The 15227-nt window shown below is 52.5% G+C and overlaps 1 protein-coding gene across 1 annotated transcript in view; it reads left to right on the top strand.

Annotated features, from left to right (window-relative positions):
• The first annotated feature begins 4655 nt into the window (after positions 1-4655).
• nelfb (negative elongation factor complex member B) overlaps positions 4656-15227 on the top strand; it is a 35741-nt gene continuing 25169 nt past the window's right edge. Inside the window, exons 1-2 of the mRNA XM_072488292.1 lie at positions 4656-4999; positions 9860-10023. Of these exons, the coding sequence (XP_072344393.1) occupies positions 4898-4999; positions 9860-10023 (266 nt within the window). The 5' untranslated portion in view covers positions 4656-4897. The remainder of the gene's footprint in view (positions 5000-9859; positions 10024-15227) is intronic.

The raw sequence follows: 15227 nt of genomic DNA, 5'->3' as shown, positions 1-15227 counted from the left end.
CGCCAAGGCAGGAAGATCAGTTGCCCGAGTGTCGTGTGCCACCTTCTGCTGAGCACGCTGCTGTCGCATCCTTTGCAGTACCGGAATGTGGTTGAGTGTAGGGACAAGAATGGATGGCACAGTGGTCCTGAGGGCGCGACCCATCAACAGCTGGGCTGGTGAGAGGCTAGTGGGGCCGAGCGATAGGCCAGCAGGGCTAAGTTGAAATCCGATCCGGCATCAGCAGCCATGCAGAGGAGCCGCTTGACGATATAAACGCCTTTTTTCCACCTTGCCATTTGACTGGGGATGCAGAGGGCTGGACATCACGTGTGTGAAGCCATACGAAGCAGCAGCAGAAGACCATTCTTGGCTTGCAAAACAGGGCCCATTGTCCGACATGACAGTAATTGGAATGCCATGTCGAGCGAAGGTGTCTTTGCATGCCCTTATGACAGCGGATGATGTTAAATCGTGCAGGCGTATGACCTCTGGATAATTTGAAAAGTAATCTATGATGATTTCGTAGTCCCTGCCAAGCGCATGAAAGAGGTCCACACCTACCTTCGCCCAGGGGGACGTCACCAACTCATGGGGCTGAAGCGTCTCGGGGGTTGCGCCGGCTGTAACCTTTGGCAGGTGGGGCAGTTGAGCACCATGTTGGCAATGTCATCGCTGATGCCCGGCCAGTATACAGCTTCTCGGGCCCTCCGTCTGCACTTTTCAACCCCGAGATGGCCTTCGTGCAGTTGGTCGAGGACCAGCTTGTGCATGCTGTGTGGAATCACAATCCGGTCCAGCTTTAGGAGGACACCGTCAATGACGGCCAAGTCGTCCCGGACATTGTAGAATTGTGGGCACTGTCCTTTGAGCCACCCTCCCGTCATGTGGTGCATCATACGTTGTAGAAGGGGGTCAGCCACAGTCTCCCGGCGAATACGGGCCAGACTTGAATTGTCAGCTGGCAGATTGGCCGATGTGAAGGCCACATGCGCTTCGACTTGACAGACGAACCCCTCTGAATCGTGCGGTGTGCTTACTGCTCTGGATAGGGCATCCGCAATGATGAGGTCCTTACCTGGGGTGTAGACCAGTTGGAAGTCGTACCTCTGGAGCTTGAGTAGGATGCGCTGGAGACAAGGGCTCATCTCGTTCAGGTCTTTATGTATAATGCTGACCAGGGGACGATGGTCGGTTTCCATGGTAAACTGGGGGAGACCAGCCACGTAATCGTGGAACTTATCTATTCCGGTCAACAAACCCAGGCACTCCTTCTCGATCTGCGCATAGCGCTGTTCTGTGGGGGTCATGGCCCGCGAGGCATAGGTGACCAGGGCCCATGATGCAGTGTCGCCCCGTTGCAGGAGTACCGCCCCAATGCCGGACTGGCTGGCATCAGTCGAGATCTTCGTATCCCGAGAGGTGCCGAAGAACGCCAATACCGGGGCTGTGGTGAGTTTAATTTTGAGCTCCTCCCATTCCTTCTGGTGTGCGGGCAGCCACTGGAACTCCGTGGACTTCTTAACTAGGTAGCGAAGAGCCATTGTGTTGGAGGCAAGATTGGGAATTAACTTCCCCAGGAAGTTGACCATGCCTAGAAAGCGTAGCACTGCTTTCTTGTCTGCCGGCTGCGGCATGGCTGTAATGGCGCTCACTTTGTCTGCATCCATACGCACACCCGACCGGGATATATGGTCCCCCAGAAACTTTAGCTCTGTTTGGCCAAAGGAGCACTTTGCTCGGTTGAGGCGCAAGCCGTGTTCCCGTATCCGCGCGAAGACACACTGGAGACCACTGATGTGCTCCTGTGGTGTGGACCAGATGATGATGCCCTCAACATAGACGCACACCCCTTCGATGCCCTCCATCATCTGTTCCATGATTCTGTGGAAAACCTCGGATGCCGAGATTATGCCAAACGGCATTCTGTTGTAGCAGAACCTGCCGAAAGGAGTGTTGAAGGTGCACAGCGTTCGGCTGGACTGATCCAGTTGGATCTGCCAAAAACCCTTCAAGGCATCAAGCTTTGTGAAAATTTCTAGCCCAGGCCATTTCACTCGTGATCTCCTCCCGTTTGGGTATGGGGTAGTGTTCCCTCATGATGTTGTTGTTTAGGTCGTTCTGGTCGATGCAGATCCGGATTTCGCCAGAGGGCTTTTTAAAGCACACCATGGAGCTGACCCATGGTGTGGGCTCCATGACCCGGGATAGCACTCCTTGGTCCTGGAGATCCTGCAGCTGCTGCTTGAGGCGGTCTTTGAGTAGTGCTGGGACTCTACGAGGTGCATGAATGACCGGGGTGGCAGCCGGTTTGAGCCGTATTCTGTAGGTATAGGGCAGTGTGCCCATGCCTTCGAATGCCTCCTGGTTGTGGGCGAGGAGCGAGTGGAGCTGTGCCCTAAATTCAGCATCCGGGAAGTCTGACGTGCCTTCTGGAGACAGAGCGTGTACCCGCTGAACGAGGTGGAGAACCCTGTGCGCCCAGCAGGGAGTCCTTTGATGAACCAACAATCTCGAAGGACAGTGTGGCCTTATACGCATTGTGCGTCACCTGGAGCTGGCAGGATCCCATGGCCGGGATAACGTTTCCGTTATAGTCGACCATCTTGCAACGGGATGGCCGAATTGGTGGTCTGACCTTCAAGGCGTAGAAGGCTGACTATGCTATCAGGTTTCGGAGGCACCAGTGTCCAGACGGAATGTGATTGGTGATCGGTTGACCGTTAGGGTGGCACACCATTCATCACCAGGATTGACACTGTTCACTGGCATCGGCTGGTGGGTCCTGCTTGGAGACATCCGGTTCCTGTCGATGACCGCAACACGGAAGGCTTCCCAGTCGTCTGTATCGCCGGTCTGAATATCGTCCGGGTATGATATAGAATATGGAGGCTGAATGGTCCGCACGTCCCTGCGAGGCTGTCGGAATTGGGGAGCGTTGCCAGGTTGAGCTGCTCGGCAGCAGGCAGTGTAGTGGCCATCTTGCCACAGCGGAGGCATTGTCAGTTCTTTGCTGGACATTGCTGCTTTAAATGTGCGGATCCACAGTTGCCGCACGTAGTGACGTCATGGCGTTCGCTGCAACATCGCGCATGCGCAGTTCGGTCCTGCGTAGAGCGTGCCTGCGCGTCACGTCCCTCTACGTCGACGTCTCTTTTGGCGCATACAAGCGCGGGAGGCCGCGAAAAGCGCGCAAAATGGCCGCCCCCCTCCGGGCCGCGGGCCGGGAGGAACTCGATGGACTGGACCCGCTCGGCCTCGTAGGACACCTGCCCTGCCGATTCGGCCGCTTGTAATTGGGAGTAGCGGCTGGTCGCGTTTTCATGGAGGACGCAGGCTTCGATGGTGGTGGCTAGGGTGAGACTTTTTATCTTGAGGAGCTGCTGGCGCAGGGTGCCCGAGGTGACCACAAAAACTATCTGGTCCCGAATCATGGAATCGGAGGTGGCCTCGTAACCGCAGGACTGCGCAAGGATACGGAGGTGTGTCAGGAAAGATTGAAAAGGCTCATCCTTACCCTGCAGGCGCTGCTGGAAGAGGTACCTCTTGAAACTCTCATTTACCGCGACGCTGAAGTGTTGCTCGAGTTTGAGAAGGACCGTCTTGTACTTCGTCTTGTCCTCCCCTTCCGCGAACACCAGGGAGTTGTAGGTGTGGATGGCGTGTTGTCCTGCCGTGGAGAGGAGGGCGATTTTCCTGGTGTCCGAAGCGTTCTCCCTTTCTGTGGCTTCTAGGAAGAACTGGAAGCACTGTTTGAACAACTTCCAGTTACCACCGAGGTTTCCAGCGATTTTGGGTGGCTGCAGCGGGCTGATGATGTCCATGGCGCAGGATGGCGTAATCCTGAGGATGCGTAGGTAGATGTCACAGGTACTGGGTTACAAGCCTGGTACCATGTCGTGTTGGGTGCTCTGCTACACAGACGAATCAACACGGTTGCTGAAGGTACAACTCAGTTTTATTACTATTATTAACATTTGTAAACTGGTTACTGTGGTTCGTTCATTACCCTCTAACCTGTGGACCCAGCCCCAACACTATTTTGGAGAGGCACTCAGCACATGGTGAATGTCTGAGTGACTTGCTGTGAGCTCTGTGCCCAGAGCTGTCTCCTGCTGGAAAGAATCGGAAGTGTTGTGTTCCCCATTTTATAGTGTGTCTGCTCTTGCTTGTGATTGGCTGTGATGTTGCGTGTGTATTGATTGGTCCGTTGATCTGTCCATCAGTGAGTTTGCACCATGATGTTTATCTGAATACCATGACAAACCCTATGAAAGTAATTTCTCCTCATGTGAACACAACCCCACAACCTGTATCTGCCCAGCAGCCTCTGTCTCCTTGGACTTCCTAGTGCTAATGAAGACCGTGGTGGTCATCATCTCCCCTCTTTTCAGAGGTCATGGTGCCTGGTTCCCATTTAAAAAAAAACAGTAGTAATTGGCGCTGGCGTAACGTTGTGCCCACTGGGTGGGAAGATTCGATGAGGGGTGAAGATGCGATGTTAACCTTGCCAAGTAGATGCCAATGGTTTCATGTTGGTCAGGTTCCAGGAGGACCAGGGAAGATTGCGTTCTGAAATCTCACCAGTGCAAGTCCTCTTGCCATATTTAGCTTGAGGGGGGCGGGGGGCGTTAAATCGTGCCCAGTGCAAATGTGGTTTTTATAATTCCCCAATAGCCTGCGGCACTCTGTGATTCAGAACAAATCTGAATCTACGCATTCAGGTTTGTTCCGGGGCGGCGGGTGTTGGATGAAAACAAGGGCTTGCGGGAGGGAGATGCTGAGTTGGACGGTGTGATGTGTGACCAGCAGCGGGGTGAAGGGGGAGGTTTGTTGATGCCGGAACCCGGGTGCGGGGGGAGCGGCTCTCCAGCCGGAGCTGGTGTGCGGACGGAGCGGCTCCCCCACGGCTGGCGCCATGTTCTCGGGGCTGCAGCAACTGGGCATCGCGAGCGGAGACGACCTGAAGGAAACTTTGACCAACTGCACCGAGCCGCTGAAAGCCATCGACCAGTTCCAGGTGAGCGGGCCCGGAGCCCGGGCAGCAGCGGAGCGGGAACTCTGCCTGGAGCAACCGGGACCGGCTGGTTAAACAGGCTCCCGACGGACAGAGGTGTTTACAAGGAACGAACTCTTTCTCCCCCCCCCCCCCCCCAAATCATCTCCCACCCGCCGGACCCCCCCCCCCCCCAAATCATCTCCCACCCGCCGGACCACCCCCCCCCCCCAATCTGCTGGACCCCCCCCCATCCGCCGGATCCCCCCATTAGCTCCCACCCGCCGAACCCCCCCCCCCAATCTCCTCCCATCTGCCGAACCCCGCCACCCATCACCTCCCAGCCGCTGGACCCCCCCCCCCCCCTCAGCTGCTGGACCCCCTCCCCCCCTCAGCCGCTGGACCCCCCCCTCAGCCGCTGGACCCCCCCTCCCCCCCCATCCGCCGGACCCCCCCCCATCCGCCGGACCCCCCCTCCCACCCGCCGGACCCCCCCATCACATTCCACCCGCCGGACCCCCCCATCATCTCTCATCCAGCGGACCCCCCCCCATCACCTCCAATCCGCCGGACCCCGCTCCCATCCGCCGGACCCCACCTCCCATCCGCCGGACCCCACCCCCACCCCCATCACCTCCCATCCGCCCGACCCCCCCCCCCCCCCCCAATCACCTCCCATCTGCCGGACCCCGCCATCATCACGTCCCATCCTCCTGACCCTCCCGTCACTTCCCATCCTCCTGACCCTCCCGTCACTTCCCATCCTCCGGACCCTCCCGTCACTTCCCATCCTCCGGACCCTCCCGTCACTTCCCATCCTCCGGACCCTCCCGTCACTTCCCATCCTCCGGACCCTCCCGTCACTTCCCATCCTCCGGACCCTCCCGTCACTTCCCATCCTCCGGACCCTCCCGTCACTTCCCATCCTCCGGACCCTCCCGTCACTTCCCATCCTCCGGACCCTCCCGTCACTTCCCATCCTCCGGACCCTCCCGCCCATCCTCCCATCCTCCGGATGCCCCTCCCCGTCCCATCCTCCGGACCCCTGTCCCATCCTCCAGACCCCCGTCCTATCCTCCGGACCCCCGTCCCATCCTCCGGATCCCCCCCCCTCCCATCGTGCGGACCCCCTCTTCCCCCTCCCCTCTGGATTGACATCCCCCAATACTCTGGAACATCCTCTATCCTTGTGTCCCTGTCTCCCCCCCCCCCCCCCCCCAATAAAAAACCTCTGGAACCTCCTCTCACTGCCCCCCATCTCTGGAACCCTCTCTCTACCTGCCCTCCATCTCTGGAACCCATCCCGCTTTTTCCCCTTTCCTTGTCCTCTGAAATACAAGCCCCCCCACCCAGCAAAGATGTTTCCTAGCTGCTGGATGATACGGTACCATTGGCTACTGATTTTGAATGTTATTTATCAAATGTTAGGTAGCTGCTACTTGAGTAACAGAATGAAATAAGGGAAAGGTGCTGGACAGAGGAGTGTGCCAGCTCGCTGTAACACCCATCAAGTTTCTGATTTGTCAAGCCACAATGTAGTATAAATGGCAAATTAATTAATCAGCAGGAGGTCGGTTATATTGGTACGCAACTTTCTTTTTTTTAAAAATATAAATTTAAAGTGCCCAATTCATTTTTTTCCAACTACGGGGCAATTTAGCGTGGCCAATCCGCCTACCCTGCACATCTTTTGGGTTGTGGGAGTGAGACCCACCAGACACGGTGGGAATGTGCAAACTCCACGCGTGACCCGGGGCCGGGATTGAACCTGGGTCCTTGGTGCTGTGAGGCAGCAGTGCTAACCACTGAACCACCCTTTGGTATGCAACTTTGAGGAAATCTGCTCGACATCCAATAATCCCTTAAATATGATGCTGAAACAGAAGAGGTGATCTTTTTTTTAAAAAAAAGGATTACAGTTTTTCAATTTTACCAAATAGTACAAACAACTTACATTTGAACAATTCGACAAACAACATACAAGAAAAATAACTGAATAAAATATATCCCCACGCAGACCCCCCTCTTCCGTACCACCCCTCCCCAGCAACTGATGGTGATTAGCTCCTTAAAATATGTAATGAAAGACTGCCAAATGTAATGAATCCCTCGACCGATAGCCGCACACTGTATTTGACATTCCCCAGGTGCAGAAACTCCACTAGGTCCCTTAATCATGCCGAGGCGTTGGGTGAGATTGGAAATGTCCACTCGAGCAGAACTCACCTCTGGGCAACCAATGAGGTGAAGACCAGAACATCCGTCCCTGTCCGTTGCCTTGGCGATTCCAATACCCCAAATATGGCAACCAGGGGACATGCCTTCAATTCGACCTTTAGAATCGACATGGTGGTAAAGGAGACTCAAAAACTCACCAGTTTGGGACAGGATCAGAACATGTGTGTGGTTGGTCGGGCCTCCGGAACACCGCTCACACCCATCATCAACGTCTGGGGGGAAAAGATGCTCATCCTCGCATTGGTCAGGTGTGTCCTAAACACTACCTTGAGCTGGGTCAAGCGCGGCCTCGGACACTAGGATGTGCAGTACACCCAATGAAGGGCCTCACTCCACATCTCGTCATCTACTATGGGCCCAACTCCCCCTCCCACCTCATTTTTACCCCACCCCCCGGGCCCACTTTCTCTGAAAAGATCCGCCCGTAGGTGCCCAATATGCTACCCTCCTCTGACCCCGCAAGCGAAAGGATCTTTTCCATAAGAGATGTCGACGGCACCTTGAGGAATGTCGTGAAGACCTCACGTAGAAAATTCTGAACCTCGAGATATCTAATGTATTCGACCCCACAACCCCATATTTCACCGTCAATTCATCCACGCTCACAAATTGCCCTTCCAGAAACAAATCTCCTAATTTCTCCAGCCCTTTCTTTCCCCATTCCCACAACAGGGTATCTGGCTTAGCCGGCTCAAACAAGTGGTTGGTACAATTAGGGGCCAACTTCGACAGAGATCCAATCTTAATAATAATGATAATAACCTTTATTAATGTCACAAGTAGTCTTACATTAACACTGCAATTCTCACAGTAACTTCATTGGAGTGTTACTTGTGACAATAAAGATTATTATTATTATGACGTTACTGTGAAATCCCCTAGTTGCCACACTCGGACGCCTGTTCGGGTACACAGAGGGAGAATTCAGAATGTCCAATTCACCTAACAAGCAAGTCTTTCCGGGACTTGTGGGAGGAAACCGGAACACCCGGAGGAAGCCCACGCAGACACGGCGAAAACGTGCAGACTTAAAATTTTGTCTGAACTGACTCCATATCCCACCAGATAATACTCTCACTTACCCAGATTCAACTTGTATCCCGGTTCAGACCCATCAAAAATGCCAACATATCCGACCCCCCCCCCCCCCCCCCCCCTCTGGCAGATCCTACCTGCAAAAATTCTTTTAGCCTCAAACGCACCGTTTATCCGGGGCGGATTCCAGTTTGCCCGCTCGAATCCCTGGCCTGAATGATCTCCTGGGAGGCTGCCTGCCCCTCAACTGGTGAGCCAGGAAAGGGCTGGCTTTCTCCCAATTTCATAAAAGACACCTCAAACCCCACAGCTGGCACACGGCCTTACCCGCAAACAACAGATCGAACTGCAGCTGCAGTTTCTTCCTATTTGCCAGGAGCTCTGGGGTAGGGTTACTTGAATACCTGCGGTCCACCTCCAGAATATTGTCAACTAGCTTCTAGCGCTCCTCTTTTACTTCCCTATCCATATGCGTCTTTTATGATATAATCTCCCCTCTGATAGCCGCTTTCAGCCTCCCACAATGTGGAAGGAGAGACAGCCGCTCCCACTGAACCCAATATACTTATCTATAGCCTGAGAAATGCGTCCACAAAATCCCATATCCGCCAGTAGCCCTACATCCAGCCTCCATGCTGGACGTTGAATAGGGCCCACCTCTCAAACCAAGTGCGAAGCATGGTCCAAAATGACTATAGCCGAATATTCTGCTTTGCTCCCCCCCCGGGTAGAAGCGACCCACCCATCAAAAATAAGTCTACCCTGGAGTATACCTTATGAACTGGGGAGACGAATGAGAATTAAAATTGCCACCCCGGACCCTACTGTCGAAACGCGAGTGAAATACCTAGCTCACTCAACCCCTCCAGACTCTGATCTGGTCCCTTACCCACAGACGATTCTCCTGCAAAAACACCACATTGGCCCTTAAATTCTTCAAGTGACAGGAAAGTCTCGATCTCTTCACTGCACTCCCAACCCCAGCACGTTCCATATGACCTATCTGATCTGGGTTTTTTTTTCTTTCTCTCTCACTCTCTCCCTTCTCTCCCCCCCCCTTGATGGATTCATGGAACCATTTGATGGGCCGAGTTTGTTCACCAAATTTCCCCACGATCCAGGCAAAAAGGACCAAAAAACAAGTGCCCTGGCGGGAGCTACCTAGTGTTTGGCCGCCTTCTACATGCCGCCGCTGGTAGTCAAATATTGTGATCTTACTTGCTCGCTCTATGATTCGATTATAATGACCTGTACTGTTTATAGAATTAATGGCAACCATATGTTACCTCTGATGACTCCAGCTGTGCCTTTCGGGCTATATTCAGTGTATGAGGTAGTGTGGGAATCTGTGTTCGTGTATACCAAGTATTGGGATTCTGCTTCAAAAAGGCAAGATTCAAATCTTGCAGCCATCACAAAAAGCATAAACCTGCTATCAGGTGATTAGGTTATGGAGGAGTTAGCAACCTTTTCACCATCTAATAGATGCTGATCAAGAAGTTCAACATCGTCACACTTTAGCCAAAGGCAGGATGAGATCATGGTTGATCTCTTCTCTGTATCCTGTTTGTTTTTATATGCTAAATGACTTCATTTTTTTCATGAATTCAGATTGAAAATGGAATTTTGCTGCCATCCCTCCAATCAGCTTTACCTTTCTTGGATCTGCACAGCATTCCCAGGCTGGAATTCCACCAGTCTGTATTTGATGAACTACGAGAAAAACTGCTTGATAAAGTTGCCACCATAGCATCAGAGGGAAAAGACGGAGACAGGTAACGTTACATATGTTGTGATACTGTGGCATCCAATCAAATTAATTATGTTTTTTTTTCTCTGGGTTTCATAATGAGATAAAAAGTCTGAGAACACACAAACAGACTCAAAACCAGCTTCTTCCCCGCTGTTACCGGGCCCCCAAATGACCCTCTTATTGACTGACCTCATTAACACCACACCCGTGTATGCTTCACCCAATGCCGGTGTTTATGTAGTTACGTTGTGCAACTTGTGTTGCCCTATTATGTATTTTCTTTTCTTTTCATGTACTTAATGATCTGTTGAGCTGCTCGCAGAAAAATACTTTTCACTGTACCTCAGTACACGTGACAATAAACAAAATCCTTAATGATTGTGATTTGTCACCTAAAATCTGGGGATGACATTTTACAATATTCACAGACAGTAAGTGACTAGAGTCAGCATTTGTAAGGAGAAATTTGATGCAGTGGTAAGTTTTAGGGTTATCTTGAAATGCTTTTCTCCGTTCCCAAACGGTGCTTGAAGTGAAAGGTTTCTATCAAAGTGTAGTTTTTGAATCCCTAAATGATAACCGTATATCTTTCTTCAAAAAAACTTTTCTGAGCATTCGATTTGATTTGAGAGTACTTTTATTTTATTGTGCTTTAAAAATAAGCCTCTCTTTTACACACACATTGTACCAGCCTACTACTGAGAAACATAATATGTAGACATTTTAGTGTTTTTACTTTTGCTAACTTTTGTCTGTAGTTCAATGTTGAGTTTGTAATCTCATGCAAGGAAGCATTGAAAGTTTCCACTTCGAGCATAATTTTTAACTCTGGCTAAAATACAATGAAGTCTCCAGTTTATTCAAATAATCGGAGCCACTGGGCATGGTAGCAGTGAGGAGGTCATGTGTGGGGCGGGCCAGTGGAAGCGCGAGACATGGCTGGGGGGGCTTGCCAAGGAAAGGGGATGTCTGATCGGCAAAGGGGGGGGTCGAAGTGCCCCCCAATCAGGCTGATCACCTGGAACGTTAAGAGGGTTAAAAGGGCCAGTGAAGAGGGCGCGTGTGTTTGCGCATCTGTGGGTTCTGAAGGTGGACATAGTCTTGTTGCAGGAGACGCACCTGAAAGTGGCAGACCAGGTTAGGTTAAGGAAGGGCTAGGTCAGTCAGGTCTTTCATTCGGGGCTTGATTATGATGAGGGGGTTGTGATCCTGATTAATAAAAGGGTACAGTCATGGATGGGGGTGGCAGGTTTGTTATGGTGAGTGGTAAGCTCGAAGGGGTGAGAGTAGTCCTGGTCAGTGTGTATGCCCCTAATTGGGACGATGTGGATTTTATTAGGAGGATGCTAGGTAAGATCCCCAACTTGGACACGCGTAAGTTGATCATGGGCGGGAACTTTAATACGGTCCTGGACCCGAGCCTGGACCGGTCATGCTCAAGAACGGGCAGGTTGCCAGCGATGGCAAAGGAACTGAGAGGGTTCATTGAGCAAATGGGGGGATCAGTTCTGTGGAGATTTAGCCGGTCGATGGCGAGGGAGTTCTCGTACTACTCCCAAGTCCACAAGGTGTATTCCCGAATTGACTACTTGGTTGTGAGTAGGGATCTGCTGGCCGGAATGGTGGGGGCAGAATATTCGGCAATTGCCATATTGGACCATGCTCCGCACTGGGTAGACCTTAAGTTTTGTAAGGACAGCTTTCAGCGTCCACCATGGAGGCTGAAAGTTGGACTACTCGCGGACGAGGCGGTGTGCGAGAGGCTGAGGAAATGCATGCAGAATTACCTGCAGGTGAACGATACTGGAGAAGTCTCGGCAACGGTGCTCTGGGAGGCACTGAAGGCAGTGGTGAGAGGGGAGCTGATTTCAATCCGGGCGTACAGGGACAGGACAGATAGGGCAGAGATGGACCGACTGATTAAGGAAATTCTACGGACGGAGAGGAGTTACACGGAATCCCCGAGGCCAGAGTTACTCAGGAAACGACAGAGGCTGCAGGCCGAATTTGTGGTGCCGACTACAGGCAAGGCTGTAGAGCAGTTTAGAAAGGTAAAAGGCGCGATTTATGAGCATGGGGAGAAGGCCAGTAGAATGCTTGTGCAGCAACTGAGGAAGAAGGAAGCGGCTAGGGAAATAGGGACGGTAGTGGATGGGGAAGGTAATCTAGTGGGTGACCCGGCAGGGCCGAACAAGGTCTTTAGGAGCTTTTATAGGAAGCTGTACACTTCGGAACCACCCGGGAGACCGGGGGGGTGGGGGAGGAATGAGGCGATTCTTGGACGGACTGACCTTTCCAGGAGTGGGGAGGGGGTTGGTGGACGGACTAGGGGCCCTGGTCAGGATCAAAGGGGGGCCTGAAGGTCATGAAGTTGGGTAAAGCCCTGGGGTCGGACGGGTATCCGGTGGAGTTTTACAAACAATTTGCAGGGATAGTGGGGCCGGTGCTGGTCAGGGTCTTTAATGAGGCAAGCGACAGAGGGAGTTTACCCCCGACGATGTCGCAGGCCACCATCTCGCTCATTCTGAAACAGGATAAGGACCCGGAGGCCTGTGGGTCATACAGGCCGATCTCTTTGATTAACGTAGACGCCAAGTTACTGGCCAAGATTTTGCCGACCAGAATTTAGGACTGTGTACCGGATGTAATTGTGGAGGACCAAACCGGGTTTGTAAAGGGGAGGCAGCTGGTGGCCAACATAAGAAGGCTGCTCAACGTGATTATGGTGCCCCCGGAGAGTAGGGAGGTAGAGATAGTGGTAGCCATGGATGCTGAAAAGGTTTTTAACCGGGTCGAGTGGGATTATCTGTGGGCGGTACTAGGACGGTTCGGCTTCGGGGGGGAGGGGGGTTCATCGACTGGGTTAGGCTATTGTATCAGGCCCCGGGGGCGTGTGTAAGGACGAACAGGACGACATCGGACTACTTTAGACTGCACCGTGGAACAAGACCGGGCTGCCCTCTCTCCCCACTGCTGTTTGCGCTGGCCATAGAGCCGCTGACAATTGCATTGAGAGCTTCTAGGGATGGAAAGGGCTGATCCGGGGGGTAGTGGAACATAGAATCTTGTTATACGCGGATGATCTGCTGTTATGTGTATCGGACACAATGGTGGGGTTGGACGGTATTATGGCAACCCTGAGGGAATTTGGCCGGTTCTCTGGATACAAACTGAATATGGCTAAGAGCACGTTGTTTGTATTTCAGGCGAGGGGGCAGCAGAGTAGGCTGAAGGGGTTGCCGTTCAGGCTAGTGGGGGAGAGTTTCCGATATTTGGGGATTTAGGTGGCACGGGAGTGGGGCAGGTTGCACAGGCTCAACCTGTCCCGACTGGTGGAACGAGTGAGGGAGGTGGTCCGGAGGTGGGATGCGCTCCCGCTGTCATTGACTGGGAGGATGCAGACTGTTAACGATTCTCCCGCGGTTCTTGTTTGTTTTTCAGTGTCTCCCCATCTTTATCGCACGGTCCTTCTTTAAGAGGCTGAATAATATTATTCTGGGATTTGTATGGGCAGGGAAGTTCCTGCGGGTGAAGAGGGTGATGTTTCAAAGGAACAGAGGAGAAGGGGGCCTGGTGTTGCCGACTTCAGCAACTATTACTGGGCGGCCAACATAGCAATGATAAGGATATGGATGGTGGGTGCGGGGTCGGTTTGGGAGCGGATGGAGGCTGCTTCGTGCAGGGGCACTAGCTTAGCTGCCCTTGTCACGGCGCCTCTGCCGCTTTCGCTGGCACGGTACTCCACCAGCCTGATAGTGGAGGCGGCTCTTCGGAGCTGGGGCCAGTGGAGGAGGCATGTAGGGGAGGTAAGAGCATCAGTGTGGACCCCAATCTGCGGCAACCACCGATTTTGCCCCGGGGAACATGGACGCGGGGTATCGACTGTGGAGGAGGGCAGGGATTGTGAGGATGGTGGATCTGTTCCTGGAAGGAAGCTTTCCGAGCATGAGGACGCTGGAGGAGAAGTTTGGGCTGACGAGAGGGAACGACTTCAGATACTTGCAGGTGAGGGATTTTGTACACAGACTGGTGCCGTCCTTCCCGAAGGGGGGGCAGGACAGGGTAGTTTCTAGGGGAGGGGTGGGAGAGGGTAGAGTTTCAGACGTCGACAAGAAGCTAATGAGAGCTGAGGATACTCAGACCGAGGACCTGAAGCTTAAGTGGGAAGAGGAGCTCGGGGGGGGGGGGGGGGATTGGCAGACGATATCTGGGCAGAAGCCCTGAGCAGAGTAAACACGACCGCAACATGCGCCAGGCTCAGCCTGATCCAGTTTAAGGTCGTGCACCGGGCCCACATGACGGTGGCCCAGATGAGTAAATTCTTTGGGCTGGAGGACAAGTGTGCTAGATGTGCCGGAGGGCCGTCTAACCATGTGCACATGTTCTAGTCGTGCCCTAAACTTGGGGGGTATTGGCAGGGATTCGCAGATGTGATTTCCCGGGTGTTGAAAACTGGGGTGGTAATGAGCCTGGAGGTGGCAATCTTTGGGGTTTCGGAGGACCCGGGAGTCCAGGAAGAGAGGGAGGCCGATGTTCTGGCCTTTGCTTCCCTGGTAGCCTGGCGACGAGTACTGTTAGCATGGAGGGACTCAAAGCCCCCGAGGGCTGAGGTAAGGCTATCAGACATGGCAAGCTTTCTTAGCCTAGAGAGTCAAATTCGCCTTGAGACGTTCGCTCCTAGGGTTCGCCCGAAGGTGGCAATCATTTATCGACTTCTTCACAGAGGAATAAGCGTCAGCGGGTGGGGGGGGTAGGGTAGAGTCGAGTCGAGTCGAGTAGGGGGATATTGAGGCAGGTCCATACGTGAACAGAGCTGTGGTTTGCATTATGTTTAATGTGGAATTTGTGTCTTGACTTTTTTTGTTTGTACTGTACAATGTCATTTTTTCTATATGCCTAAAATACCTCAATAAAATTGTTTCTTAAAAGAAAAAAAATAAATAATCAGAGCCACAATTATTTGGGCAGATAAATTTCCCGGGGTTTAAAATGTCAAGGGAGTGGGGGCGTAACATTCCTCATACAATCTCGGCAAAACGGTTACTGTGTCCATTTAAAATCATTTTTCATTTGTCTATAGGGAATGTGGTTCAAACCAAATACATAACATTATTTTAAATAGGTTGAGACCTTCGATCCAGACATTTACTCTTCAATTTTGTTCCCCATTTTAAAACTCTATTTAACAGTTATATTTGCCATTGTCCAGAGCAGCATTTTTATTGC

The sequence above is a fragment of the Scyliorhinus torazame genome, chromosome 22 (genome assembly GCF_047496885.1).
Source record: "Scyliorhinus torazame isolate Kashiwa2021f chromosome 22, sScyTor2.1, whole genome shotgun sequence".
In the NCBI taxonomy this organism is placed as follows: domain Eukaryota; kingdom Metazoa; phylum Chordata; class Chondrichthyes; order Carcharhiniformes; family Scyliorhinidae; genus Scyliorhinus; species Scyliorhinus torazame.
This window is presented reverse-complemented; position numbering and strand designations above follow the sequence as displayed.